Source organism: Pristiophorus japonicus, chromosome 15 (assembly GCF_044704955.1).
Source record: "Pristiophorus japonicus isolate sPriJap1 chromosome 15, sPriJap1.hap1, whole genome shotgun sequence".
Lineage (NCBI taxonomy): Eukaryota > Metazoa > Chordata > Chondrichthyes > Pristiophoridae > Pristiophorus > Pristiophorus japonicus.
Window position 1 is genome coordinate 55,613,223 of NC_091991.1, and position 24,228 is coordinate 55,637,450.

The 24,228-nt window shown below is 45.5% G+C and overlaps 1 protein-coding gene across 6 annotated transcripts in view; it reads right to left on the reverse strand.

Annotated features, from left to right (window-relative positions):
* itfg2 (integrin alpha FG-GAP repeat containing 2) overlaps positions 1-24,228 on the reverse strand; it is a 355,330-nt gene that overhangs the window by 181,753 nt on the left and 149,349 nt on the right. For 5 of the 6 annotated variants that reach the window (XM_070900459.1, XM_070900460.1, XM_070900462.1 and 2 more), the window contains 2 exons: positions 19,834-19,925; positions 14,235-14,352 (listed from right to left, as the gene is read on the reverse strand). The exons of the other annotated variant lie outside the window; for it this stretch is intronic. In XM_070900459.1, the coding sequence (XP_070756560.1) occupies positions 14,235-14,352; positions 19,834-19,925 (210 nt within the window). The remainder of the gene's footprint in view (positions 1-14,234; positions 14,353-19,833; positions 19,926-24,228) is intronic. 6 annotated transcript variants of the gene reach the window in all.

Sequence of the window (24,228 nt, forward strand, 5' to 3'; positions counted from 1 at the left end):
GCTGCTCTCGTACAACTGGAAAAGCAGTACTTTCTGCAGTGTGGCCTGCATTGGGAGATGGACCACAGACGAGAGGCAGTGGAGAAGGTTGCTCTAGTTGACCTAAACACAATGCAACCCAAGTAAGAATGGAGCAATGTTTTATAAGCACGATTCTTAACTCTACTTCAACAAAATACATTGGTAGCTTAAAATGGTTTGAACAAAACGGTCAGAAACTTGACTTTTATGTAATTAATAGAAGTTTCATGACTTTTTGTGATTGGAGTCGGTCATTTTTTCATACTTCAGTAAGGTGCGTAGTTATTTAAAGAGATTTTAAGCAAATCCGCAATTGTCACAGGAGTTCAAAAAGGTCAGTTTTACATCCTCTCATCACCTGTTGTGGGTTTCTTTCAGAAGTTCAAAAAATGACGACAAGGTACAGCTAGCTGGGAACTATTCACATTCTTTTAACAACAACAACAACTTGTATTTATATAGCACTTTTAACGTAGTAAAACATCCCAAGGTGCTTCACAGGAGTGTTTTACGACAAAAAATAAATAAATTTGACACCGAACCACATAAAAAGAAATTACAGCAGATGACCAAAAGCTTGGTCAAAAAGGTAGGTTTTAAGGAGCGTTTTAAAAGGAGGAGAGGTAGGTTTAAGGAGGGAGTTCCAGGGCTTAGGGCCCAAGCAGCTGGTGGCACGACCACCGATGGTTGGGCAATTATAAATCAGGGATGCTCAAGAGGGCAGAATTTGAGGAGCGCAGATATCTCGGGTGGGGGGGGGATTGAGAGACTGAAGGAGATTAGAGAGATAGGAAGGGGTGAGGCCATGGAGGGATTTGTAAACAAGGATGAGAATTTTGAAATCAAGACGTTACTTAATCGGGGGTCAATGTAGATCAGCGAGCACAGGGGTGATGGATGAATGGGACTTGGTGCGAGTTAGGGCACGGGCTGTCGAGTTTTGGATGACCTCAAGTTTACGTAGGGTAGAATGTGGGAGGCCAGCCAGGACTGTGTTGGAGTAGTCAAGACTGGAGGTAACAAAGGCATGGATGAGGGTTTCAGCAGCAGATGAGTTGAGGCAGGAGCGGAGACGGGCTATGTTACGGAGGTGGAAATAGACGGAAACAATGTATGGCTGTATTCAATTAACAAGGCAATAAGTTAATGGAAGTGTCCAGCAGATCTTGTTCACCATCAGAGCATAGCTTGAGCTACTGTCAAATGTTGCTCAAACTGGAGTTAAATTACAGCCTTCATTACAATATATATTTAGCGAAAAACTGTAACTTAATTCCAAGCAACCATTATATATTTGAGCAGAATTTCTCCAGAGTACTAGCAAGATGTAAAGGGAAAGCCACATATATATTAAACAAAAACAGAAAATGCTGGAAATACTCAGCAGGTCAGGCAGTTTCTATGGAGAGAGAAACTGAGTTAGCGTTTCAGGGTGCTGACCTTTTGTCAGAACCATATTACATTGTTTTTTCCTGTTAGATCTTGATATTCAGCAGTAGACAGAGCAAATTCAGCTCAAAATTGATTAAACTTAGGTACTAAATTGACAGTTGTGTCATAGTTGTATAATTAACAGCCAGACTGTTCAGCAATTTGAATGTTGATTGTGATAAAGAATACTACTACTCTGTGAACTACAGAAGGATACAATGATCAAGAAACCAGATCGCGCTGCGTCCATTTTACAAGTCCAATATACAAGGATGTGCGCCATAGTCTCTATATGCATCAAGGGCACATCCCTGAAACAGGCATTAGGCCATTTGCACATGCAAATAGGGAGCCTAACACCTGTTTGAGGCCTACTTTGTAAAATTGGATTGTGCATGATTGTGTCATCGACCTGAAACATTAACTCTGTTTCTCTTGCCACTGATGTTGCCTGACCTGCTGAGTATTACCAGCATTTTCTGTTTTTATCCTAAATTTACATTATGTGGCCATTTGCTCCCCAAGGTCTGCTCCACCTCATCAACCTTTTCTTAACAGGAAATGAACCAGGAGCAACAAGTGAAGTGTTCACTACAGGCTCGTTTTGTGCACACTCGGTCAGACTGAACTAAAATTCCAAGTCCACGTCCTCCATTTTAAAAACAGAACTTCCCATTTACTTAGTTATCAAATCCCAACATGGTGATGAAATCCAGCGATTTTAATTAACACCAGTAATGCCCGAAGCGGATGGCGCATGAGAGAAATGGTGAAATAAACTGGGCCCTGAGCAATTTTACCCACTCGACCTCATTGCCATAAGTCCTTTAATGACAAAGGCAGCCCCCTCTTTGTGATAGCCCCAGAGTGCATCCAGGAGAGCCTATTGAGCATATACCACAGGTATGTCCATACAGGTAGAACCAATATGATAAATTTGATGTCCCGATGTTGGTGATGGATGGGAATGGGTAGAGATGTAGAAAACCATTATAGACAGTGCGTGACATGCATGAAGTATAACCCAGGGGGAAAATAAAAGGTCAGGATGGGACATCAACCCCAACCAAAGGGACCCTGGGAAAACTTAGATAGATTTTGCTGGACCGCCACCCAGCCACAAAGGGTAGCGGTCCAGTAAAATCTATCTAAATTTTACCCTAAGTTATAACTGCTTAGTTTTAATAGATCAATTTATGAAGTGGGTAGAAGCTTTCGCCACGAGGAATTGCTCAGCCAAAACAGTGGCCAGAATCTTAGTGGAGGAAATAATACCCTGATGGGGAATGCCACTACAGTGGGACTCAGATCAAGGTACACACTTTACAGCGAAGGTGATGAAACAGGCCTGCGCTTTACTAGGGATCAGACAGAAATTCCATATTGCATACCACCTGGAGTCATCCGGATTAGTGGAACGAATGAATAGGACCTTAAAGACAGCACTAGCCAAGGCAATCGAGGAGACAGGAAGGGGGTGGGTAGACATGTTACCCTGAGTACTGATGAAATTAAGGGCAACCCCTAGTCGGACTACAGGACTGACGCCCTTCGAACTGATGACAGGAAGAGCTATGAGACTGTCAGAAGTCTTGGTTACAGGAAACGAAGACGTAGGGCCATATAAAGACAGGATACGGCGGTTTGTGATGGAACTCTGCAAGCAGTTGCAGGACCTAAAAGCACGGGCTCAAGATCAACAAATAATCAAAGACTTAGAGAACAAAAACTAAGGAACAGAAGGTCCAAATACCTCAAGTAGGGAGTCAGGTAATGGTGAAGATAAACCCAGAGAAACCTGGGTTCCCACCAAAATGGACCAGCCCTCATCAGGTAATAATGGTAAGTGACACGTGCGCATGCGTAGTTATAGGGGGTATTGGCAAATAGAAACACTGGACCCAGTTGAAAAGACATAGTCTCTAACTAACCGATGACGACCGGGAAATATTATATTTTATAGGATTCTGGTACTCATGGGAACAATATGGGGTAACTTCTCCTCATACCGAGAACAAATGGCTGAGGGGCAGCAAGGCCTATATTACAGGGACTCGGGTGACATTAGTTGTGATAAAGAACCAGGAACGCTGGCGGTGAATGGCGGAGCAACAGTGGACTTAAATTGCAGTGTCGGACTAACGGGCATAAGACAACATAGCGAGGGGTCGGATTGACAATGGGGATGGACCAGTAATAAGGGAATAATGTTTGGGGTGAATAAGACCGTGGTGTATTTTGTACTAAGCGGGGACAAGGAGCCTGCACCCATGAAAGACAGGTGTAGATAAGGTGCATGCCAATTTTCACTCAATTGTCCAGAAAACCCCAGCAAGGGGAGGGTGAGTGGAAAATGTGCCAGCCCTCCCAGTGTGCAGATGCCTATGAATGGTGTTGGAGGGTTAGTCCCCGAGATAAACCCACCACCACTGTCCCATCAACCACTCTAGCAACAGTGAGCACTACCAGGGCCCCGACCACCACACCCCCAGCGACACCAACATGTCCAACTATGAACGCTGGAGCAAAAGGGGGATTGGTAATAATGCAAACCAAGAATAAGATACACTTTGGGGTACGTCAGTGAGTAATTACAGTGTTCCTAAACTTAACGGACATAACCATCCCCAGCTTCTGTAGACCGGAGACCATAAGCCTGTATAAAAACCTGACCCTGCGAGCACTTGAAGGCCCTGAATCAAACACCATGAAATTTAACGTGAAAAGAGATTAAAAAAAAAGGGGACCGGGGGAAAAGAGGGATATTAGAAATGGTAGGCGCGGGATACGTGGCGGGGGTTGCGATGGTAAACACTATAGACCTGCACACGATAGATGATCGGATTGACGCCCTAACCCGAACCTTATAGGGATTGTTGGATAGGGATGAGGATAATGAAAGGTTACAGGCACAAATGGGTAGTGGTGCGGAGAGGGAGTTGTTACAAGTGGCCCACACGTTGCGGGACCATGCCAGAACCATAAATTTGATAAACAAAGCGGGAAGAAACGTGAGCAGGAGAATACAGACGGAAATAGTTTGCGCAGGGTACGGAGCATGGTTACTCAGTGGAATGTAACAAAGGGAGATTCCCTATTATCAAACAGACAATATAAGGGAAATAAGAAATCAAATTCGTGTGCATTACCATGACCTATCCAGATATGTGACTAAAAAGAACAGTACGAAGGGTCTTAACATAGATGATAACCAAGTTGTTTTATGTTGAGATCCACTACAAATGACCAAGGATGACTGTGGATATGGCCGAACTGACGGGTGCACATTGAGTATCACACCACTGGCGCGGGATTACGAAACTGCTGCTGTTCAATGAGGAAATAGAGAATGGTGTGTGAGCACCACGGCAACTAACACGACGGGTACGAATAGGGGAAGGGTTACCTCCTGTACCATCATGGATACCGACTTCTGCTTCACCCCTGCTTCACCCCGCTTGACGAAACACGTAAATGGGTATATTACATACCCTGAACTGGAAGAAGAAACCATCAATGGGACAATGATAGACACTATCCGAGAAGGGTATGAGTAGGCCAAAAGGCTGCAAGGAAAACCGATACCCGGACTAAATGAAGAACAAACTCGACTAGAGCAGGATATTCGGAGGCAAAGGCGGAAGTATGTAGTTCTGATGGAAGAAATAGACAAGCTGCAACAGAACACTGAGATGTTGGCTAGTCAGTCTTGGTATACGAAGTTCTGGAATACTGGACTCACTGTGCAAGTATGGATACGGATAATATCACACATACTGGTTGTTGTGCAAGGCGAAGTATTGGTAATCTTGCTATTGTTGGCCTGTCAGAAATTTAACCGACATAAGAGGCATGCCATAGCACGAGCAATAGCCAAAACATTGGATAAAGGGAATATAGACAGTCCGGCTGAAAGGACTTATCTTGTATAACCTTGATGGAAAAGCCAACAGGTGGGTCCTGCAGTCTAGGAAGTAGCGCAACCCAAATGAAGGGACAAACCTGGGGCTCACCCATGAGGAATTAACTGTGAAATGGCCTGGCTTGGGTATATAACCAAGGGCCATAAGGGGGAATTGTAAGGGGGTAAAAGTCTATTTGCAGAAATAAGGGTTTGGAAAGAATCAGATTGTGCTTGTGTGCTTATCTTTAAAAACTGCAGAACAAGCTTAAAACTGCAGAACAAAGTTAAAACTGCAGAACAACAAAATTCCAATAGACTGAGGTAAGCACCTCATGAGCTGAGCAGATAAGACGAAGATGCTGTGGAACAAACCATTCAGCAGCTCTTCTGATGAGGGTCAATGAATCAATGTAGCTCCGCTGATAAGCTGTAGGCCAACTGGTGGTCGTAGAGGGCACGAGGGTCGCACGCCTCGGAAAATGTATAACTGTGTGTAGAATCATTACTCGGCGAAGATCCTTTCTTAGGTGACTAAGACTAAGATGCTTCCCCAGCATATGCTTGAATAAAGATCGTAAAAATGAATCCGTCTGTTTGATTCCGTGGTCGTTATAAGGGCAAGTGTCGTTTCCTTATTTCAGGGAATCCACCTTGAAGAAGAGAAGCCTTCTTTTTACCCCAACATTCCCCAACCACGCACAGCCCGCTTCTACCTCCTTCCCAAGATCCAAACAGTATTGCCTCGGTAGACCCATCGTTTCAGCTTGTTCTTGCCCCACAGAACTTATTTCTTCCTATCTCGATTCTATTTTTTCTCCCCTTGTCCACTCTCTTCCCACCTACATCCGCAACCCCTCCGACGCTCTCCATCACTAAGTTTCCTGGCCTCAACCGTCTCTGTTTCATCATGGACGTATAATCCCTCTACACTTCCATCCCCCACCAGGATGGCCTGAGGGCACTCCGCTTCTTCCTTGAGCAGAGGCCCAACCAGTCCCCATCCACCACCATCCTCCTCCGCCTGGCTGAAGTTGTTCTCACATTGAACAACTTCTCCTTTAACTCCACTCACTTTCTCCAAATTAAAGGTGTTGTTATTGGAATCCGCATGGGTCCTAGCTATGCCTGCCTTTTTGTGGGATATGTGGAACATTCTTTGTTCCAGTCTGACTTTACATCCAATTTCCACCCTTCCCTCACCTTCACATGGCCCATCTCTGACTCTTCCCTTCCCTTCCTTTCCCTTCCCTGACTTCTCTGTCTCCATTTCTGGTGATGGGCTTTTGACCAGTATCCACTATAAGCCCACTGACTCTCAGTTACTTGGACTACACTTCCTCCCACCCCGCATCCTGTAAGGACTCCATTCCATTCTCCCAGTTTCTCCGTCTCCGTCGCATCTGCTCTGACGATGCCATCTTTCACACTAATGCCTCGGACATGTCTTCCTTTTTCTTCAACCGAGAATTTCCCTCCGCCGTGGTTAACATGGCCCTCGACCATGTCTGTTCTATTTCCCGCACCTCTGCTCTCACCCCTTCCCCTCCCTCTCAGAACCACGACAGGGTTTCCCTTGTCCTCACCTTGCACCCCACCAGCCTCCACGTTCAACAGATCCTCCGCCATCCCCAGCGGGATCCCACCACCACCATCTTCCCCTCCCCTCTCCCCTCCAAAGGAACCGCTCCCTCCGCGACATCCTGGTCCATTCCGCAGTCATCCCCAGCACCTCCTGCCCTTTCCATGGCACCTTCCCGTGCAAGCGCAAAAGATGCAACACCTACCTTTTAGCTCCTCCCTCCCCACTATCCAGGGCCCCCAATACTCCTTCCGGGTGAAACAGTGATTTACTTGTACTTCTTTCAACTTAGTATACTGTATTCGCTGCTCACGATGTGGTGGTCTCTACATTGGGGAGACCAAACGTAGATTGGGTGACCGCTTTGCTGAACACCTCCGTTCAGTCCGTAAGTGTGACCGAGCTTCCAGTCGCCCGTCACTTTAATTCTCCATTCCACTCCCACTCTGATATCTCCGTCTTCAGACTCCTCCACTGTTCCAATGAAGCTCAACGCAAGCTCGAGGAACAGCACCTCATCTTTCGTTTAGGCTCTTTACAGCCTTCTGGACTCAACATCGAGTTCAACAATTTCAGAGCATAACCTCTAGCCACCTTTGGCTCCCTTCCTTTTCCCCCCACCCCCACCCCCACCCCACCCCATCCATTTAAATGTTTTTCTTCTTCTTTTTTTTCTTTTTGTCTATAATGGCAGCTGGTCATAACTATGCCTAGAATGTGTTCTTTTCAAACATTCGGCAGTTCTGCGAAGGGTCGTTGACCTGAAACGTTAACTCTGTTTTTCTCTCCACGGATGCTGCCTGGTCCGCTGAGATTTCCAGCATTCTCTGTTTTTATTATAGAAGGAACTTGTTTATTTCCCGATACCTAAATGGAAGGATCCAGGTTGCAACATTAGTCAATCTTGTTGCATTCCAAATGTCGACTGCCCTGTCGTGTATTACTTCCGTTTTATTAATTGCTACCATTTGCAGTTTTCTTCCCCCAAGTCAGCAGATCTCCCTCTGTAATTAACATCGCCACTAGCACAGAGTATAGGCCAAAGTGGCTTCATTACAACAGAGTTAAAAGGAAGGATTGCGCTGCCTTGGCCCACACAAAGAGACTTGTCAAATCGAACAAATGGTGTCCAACAGCAAGAACCTAAATATGCATGCACAGTCTTTGTATCACAGAAACTATGCCACTCATCTCAATATACAGGAGAGCCTAATAGGCTCCCCTTGTATATTGATGAGACAAAGCAACTGACAGACCCCGTGAAATCTTCTAAGGGTCCGCAGACCCCCAGCTGAGAACCCTTGCCCTAGACATTAATATGGCAAGGTACCGCACAATTGGGTTTGATAGCATGTTGCACTCATTCCTTGTGGACGATTAACCTCTTAGCACAAAAACAGCTTTAAAAATATATATATTCCAATCGCTCTCAATGTCATTCACTGCTGATATATTTTTGTTTTGTTGCTTAAGGCAAAGGAAATTTAATAATAATATAGGCTACCAGCAACATAATTGCCAACTTCACTACAGTGGAAAGGCACATTTTATTACTGTCAATTATACCCCCCTAAAGAGATTGAGCAAGATCTCATTACCTGCTTGTGTAGCATACTGCCACATATTACCCTTTATATTCTGTGTATTATCTGTGTTTTTTATTACTTGGTAAGGCAAATCCGATCAAAATGAAAATCAAAGAGTAAACACATCATCTAATGAAACTGCCATGTCTCCGTAAGCCAGACATGATGACATTTACTTTCTTTTAAAAAACAGTTCTCTATATGCTTGGAATCAGCAATTCAAGAAGCAATAAGAGATTGAGGAAAATTGAAGCCTTACACTAGATAAATTTTCTTTCAACATCTTTTAAAATGTGTTACAAATGATCAAAAATAAAAGTAATTCAAACAGTTTTATTTCTCAATGGAAATAAAAATCAGGATAGCTGCTGCAGTGACGCAACAAATTTGTTGAAGAAACTCTAAATTAATGATACTATGTACTACTGGTTAATCCAGCTACCTCACAGTGTGTGGCTTTGTATCTTCTCCTAACCAGTTCCCCACTGGTCCCACGTGTGACAGGATCTGTGGCTCTCGTGTTGGACTGTTCAACCACCAAAGAACTCACTTTAGTTGTGGAAGCAAGTCTTTCTCGATTTAGAGGGACTGCCTATGATGATGGTGATATAAAAACAGAAAACGCAGGAAAGCTCAGCGGGTCAAGCAGCATCTGTGAAGAGAAAAACCAAGAGTTAACGTTTCAGGTCAATGACCTGAAACGTTAACTCTGTTTTTCTCTTTACAGATGCTGCCTGACCCACTGAGATTTCCAGCATTTTCTGTTGTTATTTCCGATTCAGCATCCGCTGTATTTTGCTTTTGCCCCACTAATGTTAATTCAGTCCTTCAAATAGTTGGGCTCAGATAATCCTTCCAGTCAGTTCCCTGAAGATGCTAATTCAGCTACTCACCATGTTAAGCTCATTATCTAGTACTCGCCAGTGATCTGATTAGTCACCCATACTTACATTTTCAACAAAAAGCAGTAAAATAATGCAGAAGACAGTCAGAGGAAGTTAAAGTCAGAGGTATAAACAAAAAAAGAGGTATAAACAAAAAACAAAGAAACTATAAGATGCTGGAAATCTGAAACAAAAACAAAGCATTTTCAATAAACGGTCTGCACTTAAACATTAACTTATCTGTTCTCTCCACAGATGTTGACTGGCCCCCAGAGTGTTTCCAGCAATTTCTTTTATTAAAATCAACAATGGTTTGTTTCTAAAAAGTGGTCTTGATCTGGGCTCTCCCTTTCACAGAAGTTGTCATGTATGTACTTTTGGGATCACTAGCCACTAGATGGCGCCACTGTTGGAGGCCATTGGGCTGCACGCACGTGTGTGCAGCCCAAGTATAAAAGGCCAGCCATTTTGTATATTAGTCACTTTGGGCCTTAATAAAGCAGAGCCAAGGTCATACCTCTTGGAGCTAAACAGTAGTCAGTCTGATAGTTATTGCATACACAACATTTGGCGACGAGGCAACAAGAACCTTTGCATGCAAAAATGAGCACAAGTGAATTGTTGGGAGTGATTTGTGGAAGGAGAAGATTGGGCAGACTTTGTGAGCAGTTTGAGCCAGTTCTTCGTGGCCAACAAAATGGAGGAGGTCGGCGATGCAGATCGGTGCCGGGCAGTGTTCCTCACGGTTTGCAGTCCAAAAATGTATGGTCTGATAAAGAATCTACTCCTCCTGTGAGTCCAACAGAGAAGATGTATGAAGAATTGTGTACACTGGTACAGGACCACCTTAAGCCAGACGACGGCATCATCTCGAGATACAGATTTTACACACACGTTTGTTCAGAGGGCCAGAATGCGGCGAATTCGTTGCCAACCCGAGACGTCTAGCGGGACCGTGCAAATTCGGGGCCGTGTTGGCAGACATGCTGCAAGACTTCTTCGTAATCAGCATCAACCACGAGGTGATCTTGCATAAACTACTGGCGGTGGGGACGTTGGACTTGAACAGAGCCATCACGATTGCTCAGTTATGCAAGACAACGGATAGAAGTCTAAAGCAGATATCAGTGAAAAATCGAAACTCTAAGTATTGTAAATATGATTGATTCCGCGTTTGGCAGAGCGGCACATGGCAGGGCCTACCCAACTGCGTACACGAAACCTCTGGCTGCCCAATGTATCCGATTTCTCCGTGTTGGCATTCTGGGGGAAATCACCGGCACCAGCAGTGCCAATTTAAGCAATATAGTTGCAAAGGTTGTCTGAGAGTGGGGCATCTCCAGCGCAAGTGTCCGCAGATGAGTAAGAGTGCTTCGACACACCACGTGGAGAATGATGGTCAGACTAGCACGGATCCGGATACGCAATCCGAGATACCTGAGGAGGAAGTGTATGGACTGTACTCGTTCCTAAGAGCAACGTGAAATTTAATGGGGTGCTGGTATCGATGGAACTGGACACGGGGGCGAGTCAATCGATAATGAGCCAGTGGGCATTCGCCAAGTTGTGGGATACCAAGGCTGTGAGGCAGAGGCCGAGTCCAGTCAATGCCAAGTTGCGCACGGACACCAAAGAACTCATAACGGTGATTGGTAGTGCCACAATTAAAGTGTATGACGGTGTGGTTCACGAGTTACAAATGGCCCAACACTGTTCGGCAGGAACTGGCTTGAAAAAAATCAGATGCGATTGGAACTACATCAAGGCGTTGTCGTCAGAGAAAGATACATGTGCCCAAGTACTGAGCAACTTCCCCTCGCTGTTCGAACTAGGCATCAGCAACTTCACGTGCAAGGTGCAGATCCACGTGGACTCGGATGCAAGACCCGTCCATCATAAAGCTCGGGTAGTTCCGTATATGATGAGGGAGAAGGTCGAAATTGAACTGGACAGACTCTAACGTGAAGGGATTTAATGAATGGGCCAGCCCCATTGTTCCTGTGCTGAAAAGTGATGACACAGTCAGAATCTGTGGAGACTACAAGGCTACGATCAACAGGGTTTCGAAACAGGATCAGTACCCTTTACCGAAGGCTGATGACTTGTTTGCAACGCTAGCCGGGGGGGAAAGTCGTTCACCAAACTGGACTTGACATCAGCCTACATGACACAGGAGCTGGTCGAGACGTCGAAGAGACTTACATGCATTAACACGCTTAAAGGACTGTTTATTTATCACAGGTGCCCTTTTGGAATTCGCTCGGCTGCAGCAATATTTCAGAGGAACATGGAGAGTCTACTGAAGTCCGTTCCCAGAACCATCGTGTTCCAAGATGACATTCTGATCATAGGTTGTGACTCAGAGGAACATCTGAACAACCTGAAAGAGGTTCTACATCGTTTGGACAAAGCGGGACTCAGACTGAAATGCTCGAAGTGCATCTTCATGGCACCAGAGGTTGAACTCCTGGGGAGGAAAATTGCTGCTGATGGCATCAGGTCCACGGACGCGAAAACCAAGACCATCAAGAATGCACCCAAGCCGCAGAATGTGACGGAGCTACGTTTGTTCCTGGATCTACTCAACTACTTCAGTAACTTCCTACCTAAATTGAGCACCTTATTAGAACCACTGCACATGCTGCTAAGAAAAGGTGACAACTGAGTGTGAGGTGTGTCTCAAGACAGAGCTTTTGAGAAAGCCATTAATCTGCTTTGCTTTAACAAGCTGCTGGTACATTATGACCCATGAAAACGTTTAGTATTGGCCATATGGAATTGGTTGTATACACCAACAAGTTAATGAGTCGGGTAAACTTCAACCAGTCACGTATGCTTCAAAAAGTTTGTCTAAAGCGGAAAGAGCCTACAGCATGGTAAAGAAAGAAGCACTAGCCTGTGTGTATGGGGTTAAAAAGATGCATCAGTATCTGTTTGGTCTTCGGTTTAAACTGGAGACAGATCACAAGTCGCTCATTTCACTGTTCTCTGAAAACAAAGGTGTCAATACCAATGCTTCATCCCGTATCCAGAGGTGGGCACTGACATTATCCGCTTATGATTATGTCATTCACCATAGACCTGGCACCGAGAATTGTGCCAATGCTTTGAGCCGTCTGCCGTTGCCCACACCGGAAGTGGAAACGCCACAACTGACAAACCTATTGTTAGTTATGGATGCTTTTGAGAGTGAAGGAACCCCTGTCACGGCTCAACAAGACCAGACCTGGACCAGCCAGGACCCGATTTTATCAGTGGTGTAGAGTTGCATCCTCAAAGGTGATTGGTCTGCCATACCCAAGCAAATGTGCGAGGAGACCAAACTTTACATTCGTCACAAAGACGAACTGTCTATTCAGTCAGATTGTATACTGTGAGGCAATCGTGTTGTTATGCCCAAGAAAGGGAGAGAGAAATTTGTACGTGAGCTACATAGCATACATCCTGGCATTGCCAGGTCTCATGTATGGTGACCGGGAATTGACTGAGCTGGAATCATGTGTGTATCGGTGCAACACTTGCATGCAGCTCAAAGCACCAGCAGAATTGCCGCTGAGTCTGTGGTCGTGGCCGTCCAAATCATGGTCCAGGATCCACATAGACTTTGCAGGTCCCTTCCTGGGAAAGATGTTTTTAGTTGTGATGGATGCATATTCGAAGTGGATAGAGTGTATAATCATGTCATCCAGCACATCCACAGCTACCATTGAGAATCTCAGTGTCATGTTCGCGACACATGGTCTGCCTGACATCGTTGTTAGCGACAATGGATCGTGCTTCACCAGTCAGGAGTTTCAAAAGTTAATGAAACTCAATGGTATCAAACATGTAAGATCAGCACCGTTCAAACCTGCATCCAATGGGCAAGCAGAACATGCTGTCCAAATCATAAAGCAGAATATGAAGCAAGTAACCCAGGGTCACTGCAGACCCGCCTGTCATGCATACTGTTTAGTTACAGGACAAGACCACACATGCTTACCGGGATCTCGCCTGCTGAACTAATGATGGAGAGGTCTTAAGACCAAGCTATCTCTTGTACATCCTGACTTGAATAATCATGTTGAATATAGAAGACAAAGTCAGCAAGGGTATCACAATCGTGCAGCTGTGTCACGCGATATTTCTGTAAATGATCCTGTATGTGTTCTGAATTTATGGTCAGGGTCCCAAGTGGATCGCTGGTAATGTCATGGCCAAGGAGGGCAACAGAGTATTTATTGTCAAGCTCAAAAATGGGCAAACATGCAGGAAACATATGGATCAGACAAAGCTGCGGCACACAGATGAACTGGAACAGTCGGAGGAAGAGACAATCGACGACCGACCAACCAACCTACTCCCAGTCATCAGAGGACTCAGTGGTCATCAGTGAATCGGGACTTTCAATCACTGACATGTTCAATGAAAACGGACTTTCATCCATGACATGGCCATTGCCACTGCCACCAGGTCAGCCACCCAGCCACCAGTCACAACAGACTCTGAACACTCACTCAAGATTGGAGTTGAACTGAAACGGTCAACCCGGGAGCGTAAAACACCGGACCGTTTAAATTTATTAAAGGCTGTGTTAATATCAGAGGGCGGTATTGTCATGTATGTACTTTTGGGATCACTAGCCACTAGATGGCGTCACTGTTGGAGGTCATTGGGCTGCACGCATGTACAGCCCAAGTATAAAAGGCCAGCCATTTTGTATACTAGTCACTATGGGCCTTAATAAAGCAGAGCCAAGGTCATACATCTTGGAGTTAAACAGTACTCAGTGTAACAGTTACTGCAGAAGTCTATCTAAGAATTAATAGTTACGTAACACTGACACTTACCAGCACAAAACGCACTGACATTCTCGTCGAACTGAAATCGGACAACAGACCTATTTTGGTCAATGATGTAGGTTTGACCATCCCAAGCACAGGCTACTACTTCCTCTCGTCCATCACGCTGAAGAAAGCATAGATGACAATTATGCTCGTCTCAATACACACACACCATAAAACAGCCATGCATGCCTACTTTCTATAGCATCAGTCTGTTGTGCCACAGAAATATTGGCCTGGAAGTCCCAGCCTCCCTGGATTCGTACTGAGTGTACGGACCCGGGAAGACATCGCAAAAGCCAGTTTTCAGTGCACAATGTGGCTTTTCCAATCTGTCAAGCTCCAGCTGGACAAATCCTCCATAGCTCAGGAGCCAGGACATTCGCATAGGCAAGATTGCGGTATTTACCCATATCTTGCCCAGCAAATGTCCTGAAAACTCTTGCGCCTGATAAAAGCAGGCACATAGCCTACTTTTACAGGCGTAAGAATTTTAAAACACACAAAAACATAATAAAATAACATTTTAAAAACACATTTTATTGTTTAAAAACCCTGCCCACTAAGGTAAGTTTATTTTAAACCATAATTTTAAAAACTTTTTTTTAAAAATCAGGAAAATATATATTTTTTATGACATAAATAACTTTAATTTAAATTAATGTTAAGTATGTGGTATATTTTTTTCAATCAGTGTTTTGGGTGTTTGGGGGCTGTTTCTCAATCATAATAATGGGAACTCCAACTTACGGAGTTTCCATTATTATGAATGAGAAAATACTGTATCTGGATTGGCTGCCCAGAGCCATGTGACTCCAGCTCCAGCTTACGGATGTCCAGATGTGCATGCGCTCCGATGCGCAGTGAGTGGAGGCCTCAGGACCGGGATCTCTAGTGGGCGCAGCAGGATAAGGTAAAAGTGTGCATCTTTTTAAAACTTTTTCACTCGATCGCCCACGGTAAGCAGCCGACTGGGATTTCGAGGCCATTACCTGTCAGGGGTAAGATTTGGCCTGAAATCATTCAAACATGACCTCTAGTACATTATTAGTTTCAGATAATTATTGGATGCAAAATCAATGTTGGTTTAAAACATCACACCCACCTCCAAGTTGTGTTTCAAGAAACTGACAATACTGATGTCGGTGTAACCTGCCAGCAGACTCACATTTTGTCTGGAAAGATTAATCTCAAGCAGGATTTAATCTTAAATGGCACCTCACCAATACCTCCATTAATAGACTAAGCCTGTCCAACAGCTCTCCCTTGTAATAGTCTAACTTAAGAGAGTTTGGATAAGAAGGTTACTTTAAAAAAATTATTCTCTCTGTGAAGAGTATTAACCCGGAATTTGCGGTCAGCAGCGAAGTGAAGGCAACCATGGTGACCTCGAAGAAAGCTGCTCGCAAAGATCTCAATGTCTGTGGCGAAAAAGTTAGCTTTCTCAACCATAATATTTTTGGATTTCAGCGAAGTTCTAAATTTAAAAAACTCTTTTTTGCCGAGTTTCTCCAAATTTACCAAGGTTTTTTGGAGTTAAATTTTTTCCCCCATTGATTGTCCTGTATTTTATGACACTAAAAACAAATTAGCAATAAAAATTGACTTTAAAAGGCCCTTATTTACACATCTGTTTATGACACTCCTCACCTGGTCAGCCAGGTACTTAAAGGGAGGTTCCACGCAGGCTTGAGACTGCTTGGTCCTGGGACTAAAGGTGCAGGTCATGTGACCTTGTCTGCAGTATATGCCTCGTGTGACTTTAAAGTACAGTGCAGAGACACCACATTTGGCGACGGGAAATGGGAATCAACGACTCACGATAATGGCCACCGGTAGCACAGATGAAAGGTACTGTGTTGGTGAGGACTAGGACGATTTCGTTGAGAGGCTCCAGCAGAGCTTTGTCACGAAGGACTGGCTGGGAGAGGCAGCAGCCGACAAGCAAAGGGCGCACCTACTGACCAGCTGTGGGCCGAAGACGTACGCGCTGAAGACCGACCTGCTCGCACCTGAGGAGCCGACGGACAAAACTTTTGAGGAGCTCAGTAAACTGATCGGTGAGCACCTCAAACCGGCGAGCAGCGTACACATGGCCCGACACCGATTCTATTCACACAGACGCAGGGAGGGACAAAGCGTACCGGACTTCGTTGCGGACCTTCGGCGGTTGGCTAGCCTCTAAGTTCACAGATGCCTGCAGGGGGGAGATGTTAAAGGATTTCTTCATTGAGGGCATTGGTCATGCGGGATTTTCAGGAAGCTTATTGAGACCAAGGACTTGACTTTGGAGAGGGCAGCTTTGTTAACTCAGACCTTCATGGCAGTGGAAGAGGAGACCAAGATAATTTACGGGAGCAGCCCTAGTTTCAACATGGCGATGAACCAGGGAGTTAATGTAAAAGCGATACAGAACCCCAGAGGCAGGCAAGGGCAATTCGACACCGCCCAGGCAGGCAGGCAAGGGCAATTTGACACCGCCCAGGCAGCAACAGATTCCAGGGTGGGACAGCAACAGAGCCAATGGAAGGAGGATCGGCAATTCACACCATCACAAGGGACAATGCGTCCTGGGATGGGACCATTGACACACAGCAAAAAAGAGTGATCAGGAGTAATCAAAGAGACAATGAGAGAGGAATGCCTGGTAACAGTCCCTTTGTCCACAACAATCTCAGCTCATGCTGGAGGTGCGGGGGCAGACACAATGCGAAAACCTGCAGGGTTCAACATTTTATCTGCAGAAGCTGCAATTTCAAGGGACATTTGGCCAGAATGTGCAGAAAACCCATTGCGAGGCTAGTTTACGAGGCAGAGGAACCAGATGAAGAGTCTGAAAGGCAGTTGGATGCTTGGGGCACAGCCATGGACGCTGAAGTCCAGCGGGTTCACGTGGCAGACATCCACAGCTCATACACTAAAACGCCGCCTATGATGATGAAAGTTCTATTAAATGGCATCCCGGTACGCATGGAGCTGGACACAGGAGCGAGCCAGTCACTTATGAGTGTCCCAACAATTCGAAAGACTATGGTCACTCAAAGCTAGCAGACCCAAACTAGAATGCATTGAGGCGCAATTACGAACGTACACCAAAGAGATCATCCCAGTGCTCGGCAGTGCAAATTTGGTGGTCACACATAATGGATCAAAGAACCGGCTGCCACTCTGGATTGTCCTGGGGAATGGTCCCGTGCTTTTGGGGAGGAGCTGGCTAGCCGAGATGAACAGGAAATGGTGGGGGGGGGGATGTGCACGCCATTTCATCTGTGGAGCGAAGTTCTTGCTCACAGGTCCTACAAAAATTCGAATCACTATTTCAACTTGGGGTCGGGACCTTCAAGGGCACCAAAGTAATGGATACGCATCACCCCGGACGCCAGACCAATGCACCACAAAGCCAGAGCCGTGCCGTATGTGATGCGTGAGAAAACTGAGTGAGAGTTGGACAGGCTGCGAAGGGAGGGCATAATATTGCCTGTTGAATTCAGTGACTGGGCAAGCTCCATCGTCCCTGTCCTCAAAGCGGATGGCTCGGTCAGGATTTGTGGCGACTACAAGACCACCATCAACCGAGTGTCACTACATGACCTGCATCTTTATTCCCAGGACCAAGGAGTCTCAAGCCTGCGTGGAACCTCCCTTTAAGTACCTGGCTGACCAGGTGAGGAGTGTCTCCCACAAGTTCACCCCCTGTGGTCAAGGTGTGTATTTCACAGTTGTATACAATGTACAGTGTTGTTACATATTGGTTACAGTTATGTGAAGGTTACAAACATGACACCCTGGGTGCTTCACTCTCCAATCCCTCATCATTCTCTTATACTTACTTCATCTTTGCTTTTAGTGATTCCTTATCTATCTATCTCTTGCAATAATCAGTGCTTTGAAGACTTATTGGTACACAACATAATAAGGCTTCCCAGTGTCCATTTGGAATGTTACTTCCTTAAATTGTGAAGTTGGTTTGCAAAATGCTGCACCCGTTCACAGCACTATGTTCAGTAATGGTTGATTTGTGGAGAAAAGCTGGAAATAAAGCTGTTCTTTCATGTGCTTGTAACCTATGCTATCAAAGTTGCTCCCTGCTCCAAGAGTCACCTTAGGAAAAAATGTAGAAAAATCAAATATCTCCTACATGAAATAATAGATGAGAGAAGTAATTTGTAGTTAAACACTAGTCCCTAAACACATAATCCTCCTCCTTTAACACCAATTCTCTGTAAAGATATGATTTTCTTTTAAATTGGGGTCCTACCGATGAGATTCAGGAGGAAAAATTAGTTTGGGACCAAAAATATGCATGCAGGTGGAGCAGGGCCTGAATGGACAGGCTCGGGGTGCACCTAATATTGGTGTTCCTGATGGTGCTCAGGGCAAACCAATCATCATATCATAGGCAGTCCCTCGGAGTCGAGGATGACTTGCTTCCACACAAAAAGTGAGTTCTCAGGTGACTGAGTCCAATGTGGGACCTACAGTCTCTGTCACAGTTGGGGCAGACAGTGGTTGAGGGAAAGGGTGGGTGGGGAAGCCTGGGTTGACACACACTCCTTGTGCTGACTACGCTTGGTTTCTGCTTGTTCTCGGTGATGGGACTGGAGGTGCTCAGCGCCCTCCCACATGCTCTTCCTCCACTTTGGACGGTCGTGGACCAGGGATTCCCAGGAGTCGGTGGGGATGTTGCACTTTATCAAGGAGGCTTTGAGAATGTCCTTGAAGCGTTTCCTCTTGCCGTGTCGAAGTTTTGCGTACAGCGCTTGCTTTAGGCGTCTCATGTTGGGCATGCAGATGATGCAGCCCGCCCAACGGAGCTGATCGAGCGTGGTCAATGCTTTGATGCTGGGGATGTTGGCCTGAGCGAGAACATTGACGTTGGTGCGTCTGTCCTGCTAATGGATTTGCAGGATCTTGCGGAGGCAGCGCTGGTGGTACTTCGCCAGTGTTTTGAGGTGTCTGCTGTATATGGTCCACATCTCAGCCATATAGGAGGGTATCACTGCTGCCCTGTAGACCATGAGCTTGGTGCTGGAGTTGAGGTCCTGGTCTTCAAACGCTCTCTTCCTCAGGCGACCGAAGGTTGTGCTGGTGCACTGAAGGCAGTGTTGGACCTCATCGTCAACATCTGCTCTTGCTGACAGTAGGCTCCCGAGATATGGAAAATGGTCCACGTTGTCCAAGGCATCGTTGTGGATTTTGATAATCCGGGGGCAGTGCTGTGTGGTGGGGTCAGGTTGGGAGAGGATCTTTGTCTTACAGATGTTTATTATATAACAACACCTGTTTTAGGTGTAGGCTTGGATACTTATTTTATGCCTATACCAATATGCCTGACGGCGTACTTCAGGCTCATGATGAATGTATTCTTTCTGCCCACTATATTGGAGGCTTAGGCATCCGTTTGATGCCACTGAATTTCTAGTCCTCAATTTTTAAGGTTTATAGAGGTGTTTTCATTCTTAAAGACAAACTCAATTTATATGAATAGGATCTGAAGAACTAAACAGGAAATAGCTTGGCACTTTGTGATAGTTAGATGATAAAAGAAAGTAGTTTGGAAGCAGGGTTATGCAGAATCTTCAGTGACTACCATGGTAACACTCACCGTTACATCTAACTTTTCCAAGGCAAAGAGCTGATGATCCACTTGAACAGACCATAGGAGTTTATCTGACCCATCCATCAGCTTTAGGGTACCTGTACAAGGAGGCAATACTTAGAGCTTTACTCAGTTTCATTGATTAACAGGACTCAAAATTAGCAATGTATTAAACCTTAAGAAGAGGAAAGGTGCCTTGATAAATTAATCAGGAAATCTACAGAAGAAAATGAAATATTCTCACAATCTTTAAATCAATAGCAAGATTTTTTCCTGCTAATGTCAGATTGATATATATAGTTTTTTTTTAAACCTTTCCACAACTTCTTTCAGTAGGGTAAATGAGTTAGGACAATGCAACCCTGAGGTTGCCTGTTAGAAGCTGTGTGTTTACTAATGGGAACAAATCAATTGTGTTATCTTTTCCTTTCCTGTCTCTGCTCCTTTGATTAGATGTTGTACTGCCACACCTTGGAGGTTCAAAAACTACTGCCAAGGCTTTGGATTTTGTCACTGGGAATTTAAATGAAATGTTACAAAGCAATTGCAGGTAATATCTGGTAACTTGCAGGATTCAGTTAAAAGGACAATGGCCTAGAAATGATGATTGCACTAAAAACGAGTTATCAGGGCGAGGCGGCACTGTACGTGTCTATTCACATGGTCCCAGGCAACATGTTAAATTTGTGCAGGAACCTCATTATAATGAGTCAGGCATACAGCCAGCGCTACCTGTGCTATTCATTGGCTGCATGCGTTTTTGGGGTGGGGTGACCAGAAATCAGGTGTCTCTGATGCCACTTGAAGGTAGCCAGCAGCTCTTAAAGGGGAGGTGCACTCTGACTGCAGAAGAAAGAAGATACTTCTGAACTGAGAAATAGCTGCTAGACCTGCATATCCTGCCCCAGGTTTTCAGATGCTGCTTTGGAGACCAGGTGGTGGACAGAAGGAAGAAGATACTGCTTCCCCAGGGGACACATCAACAACTTGCATTTATATAGTGCCTTTAACATAGTAAAACATCCCAAGGCGCTTCACAGGAGCGCTATCAAATAAAATATGATACCGAGCCACATAAGCTATTAGGACAGATGACCAAAAGCTTGGTCAAAGAGGTAGGTTTTAAAGAGCGTCTTAAAGGAGAAAAGAGAGGCGGAGGGGTTTAAGGAGGGAATTCCAGAGCTTAGAGCCTTGGCAATTGAAGGCACGGCCGCCAATGGTGGAACGATTAAAATCAGGGATGCACAAAATACCAGGGTTGTAGGTCTGCAGGTTATAGAGAAAAGAGGGGTTAGGCCATGGAGCGATTTGAACACCAGGACAAGAATCTTAAGATTGAGACGTTGCTTAACCGAGAGCCAATGTAAGTCAGCAACTGCAGCACCAATGGGAAGACACTGCAGAGGATATCAAAGCCATTTGCTTAGCTCCCAATACATGACTAGAATGCCAAAAGTAGTTCAATGACCTCACCAGAGTTGTCAAGGTAAGAATACAGTAGACTTACACCTCCACCATTACTACACAAAATACTCCCCTCCCCTGCTTCCCTTCACCTTTCTACAATCACTGCACCATACTTCACTACACCTGCTTCGCCTCATACTCACACACTCGACACTACAGGTTGAACCTCTCTGGTCCAGCACCCTCGGGACCTGACCGGTGACGAACCGGAGAATTTTCCGAACCACGGGAGGTCAGTATATGACTGTATCGATGCACCCTACATAAGCATATGCTTAGCCTAGGCTTAGCGGTACCTGTAGAGTGTTGCTCACTGCTCTCCTGGGATATCTTCTTGAACCAATCTTGCAGCTTAGCTTGCCTCATGTATTTCGTTTTTACATGTATTTCGCCACCCACGCAAAGCGGCAGTCCACAAACTAATGTCGAACCATGGATGTTTCTGGACCAGAGAGGTTCAACCTGTATTACAACCCTCACTTCTACACACCTCGCATACTGCATTCCAACATTTTGACCATGACAGGCACATTTGCTTCAGACTGCACAAGACTCTCACTAATACACATCTAAGATCACACACAACTCCGGTCAGAAGGCGGCCAGTGGAAGAGGTCAAGTCCACCTGCACACCTTCTTCCCCTCTCAAAGAAAGCATGCTGTTTATCACAGGCAGGGGCAGAGTCATGGCCGTGATGACTGGCAATATTGGAGGAGATGTCGTGCAAAGTTTCTTCACACCTTGTCCTCTTCTTCCCTTCTTACATCTATCTTACTGTACACATTCTGCATGACAAACTGCAGATGCTTTCACCAGCCATTTCTCTCGCTCTGCTTTACCTTCACACACAAAAGCTAACCCTGTCCCTCTTTTTCATTTCAGGTGCTGGAGTTGTGGAGATACCTCTGCCACTTGAGGAAGAAGCGGCCAGCCTTCTTAAAGATCCAGCATCACTCAATCTGACCCTCGCAAGCATCAGCTCACATACTGGCACCACGTGTACTTTAGAGGTTAGGCCAGAGGATGTGTCTTCACATGGTGAATCACCAGGCACAAGTGTGCAAGAGCTTGGGGAGGGGGTTAGGATGCCACAGGTGCCAGCTTTGAGGGCCAAGACGATCAAAAAAAGCTGATAGGTATACACAGGAATGCTAGGTGCACTGGGAAGCCTGCCAGTGATCTCGCACACAATATTACAGAGCATGGAGGAGTCCAGCTCCAACTTGTGCAAAGGCTTCAAGCAGAGCAAGCTCCATCAACAAAACAGTGGCACCCACGGTCATGGAGCCTCTCCTGACAGCTCTCACAGCTGCCATGGAGGCTCATACGGCTGCCACCTTTGGGAAGCACTGGGATTTCCAGAGTGTCACATCACTCCATTCTCATTTAATTCATGACGCAATATTGTTCATTTAATTCCTGGTGAATGATATTATTTGTTTTATTCCTGGCCTCAATATCTATTTTATCCATGCTTCCATCATTAATTATTTTATTATATATAAACAGGGGAGAGGGAGGAAAGAACAAAAGGGAAGGTCTATGATAGGGTGGAAGGCAGGTGTAATTAAATGACCAGCATTACCAGTACCTGCTGTTTGTAAAAATGAGAGCAGTTGCTATCGAGTTCAACAATCGGAACCACTCATTTTCTTTTTGTTCTTTCCTCCCCTCCCCGTTTCTCTGCCTGTGCTTGTTTAAAACCTATTACATCTAACATTTTCCAGTTCTGACAAAAGGTCATCAACCTGAAATGTTAACTCTTTCTTTCTCCACAGATGCTACCTGACCTGCTGAGTATTTCCAGAATTTTCTGTTTTAGTTCAGATTTCCCGCATCCACAGTATTTTGCCTTTATTTATTTTATTCATTGTTTTCAATAATTTTTGATTAATCATTAGCTTCAGTATTATTTAATTCATTTATTGACTCATCGACCGGAATTTCAGGATCTCGTGGCCAATTGCCTCCGACCGGAGAATTTTTCCGAAAGTACCCGGTGGTCCCGGAGGAGCATGAGATTCCGGTGGGGTGACCTTCTCTTCCCGCGCTGCGAAGCGCGCTCCCGTCCTCCAGGTTCCCACGCAGAAGATGCAGTCATGTGTGAGTGCTCAACCAATCAGGTACAGTATTCTCAATTAATAGCAATGGGAACTCTGTATTTACGAGTTCTCATTGCTATTAATTGAGAAAAAAAAACTAACACACTAACACCAATTAAAGAATAAAAAATACCTCACAAAATTAAAATTAATTGAAATTAAATGAGAAAAAATGTTTGAGTTTTTAAAAAGGTTTTTTAAATTATGAGCCGGAAAATTCGGCTCTAACTGACACCGCCTCCCAGCACTTTGTGCCACTGTTTGAGGCAGGTTCCGGTCGGGAGCGGGGCGGTGTCCATCACCACCGCACAGACATACCGCGTTAAGACATCCCTCCCCTTCACTTAAAGGGGAGGGATGCTGCGAGGCCTATGTGGAGCCCACTGGGCCACCCAGAAGGGGTTCAGCCGGGCCAGCAGCCCGGCACCCAACCAGCGGCTGCCATTGTCAAGCCGACTCAAGTGTCGGCAGACAAGTAAAACAAAATGGCGACCGCAACAGTGTGCCCTTCCCTTTAAGGGCAGCCACACCGCCCAGCCAATGGCAGCTTCCTGCTGTGCGAAGCTGATGGGGCACTGACCACTCTGGTCTGCCGCCGGGCAGGCATAAACACGGAACACGGCGGAAATCTGTTCCCGTCGCCCCCAGCTCCGGGGCACTAGGTCGGCCCCACCACCTGCCCCCGCGCAGAAAGGCCTTACAACGGACCTTAAAGAAGGTGGCAACTTCCCCCTCTGAGAATTCCATTATCATAGCTCCAACAAAATTAATGGTGATGTCCAATTTGGGGTGGGGGGGGCGGGGGGTTAACACTGTTTTGACTGAGCCAGA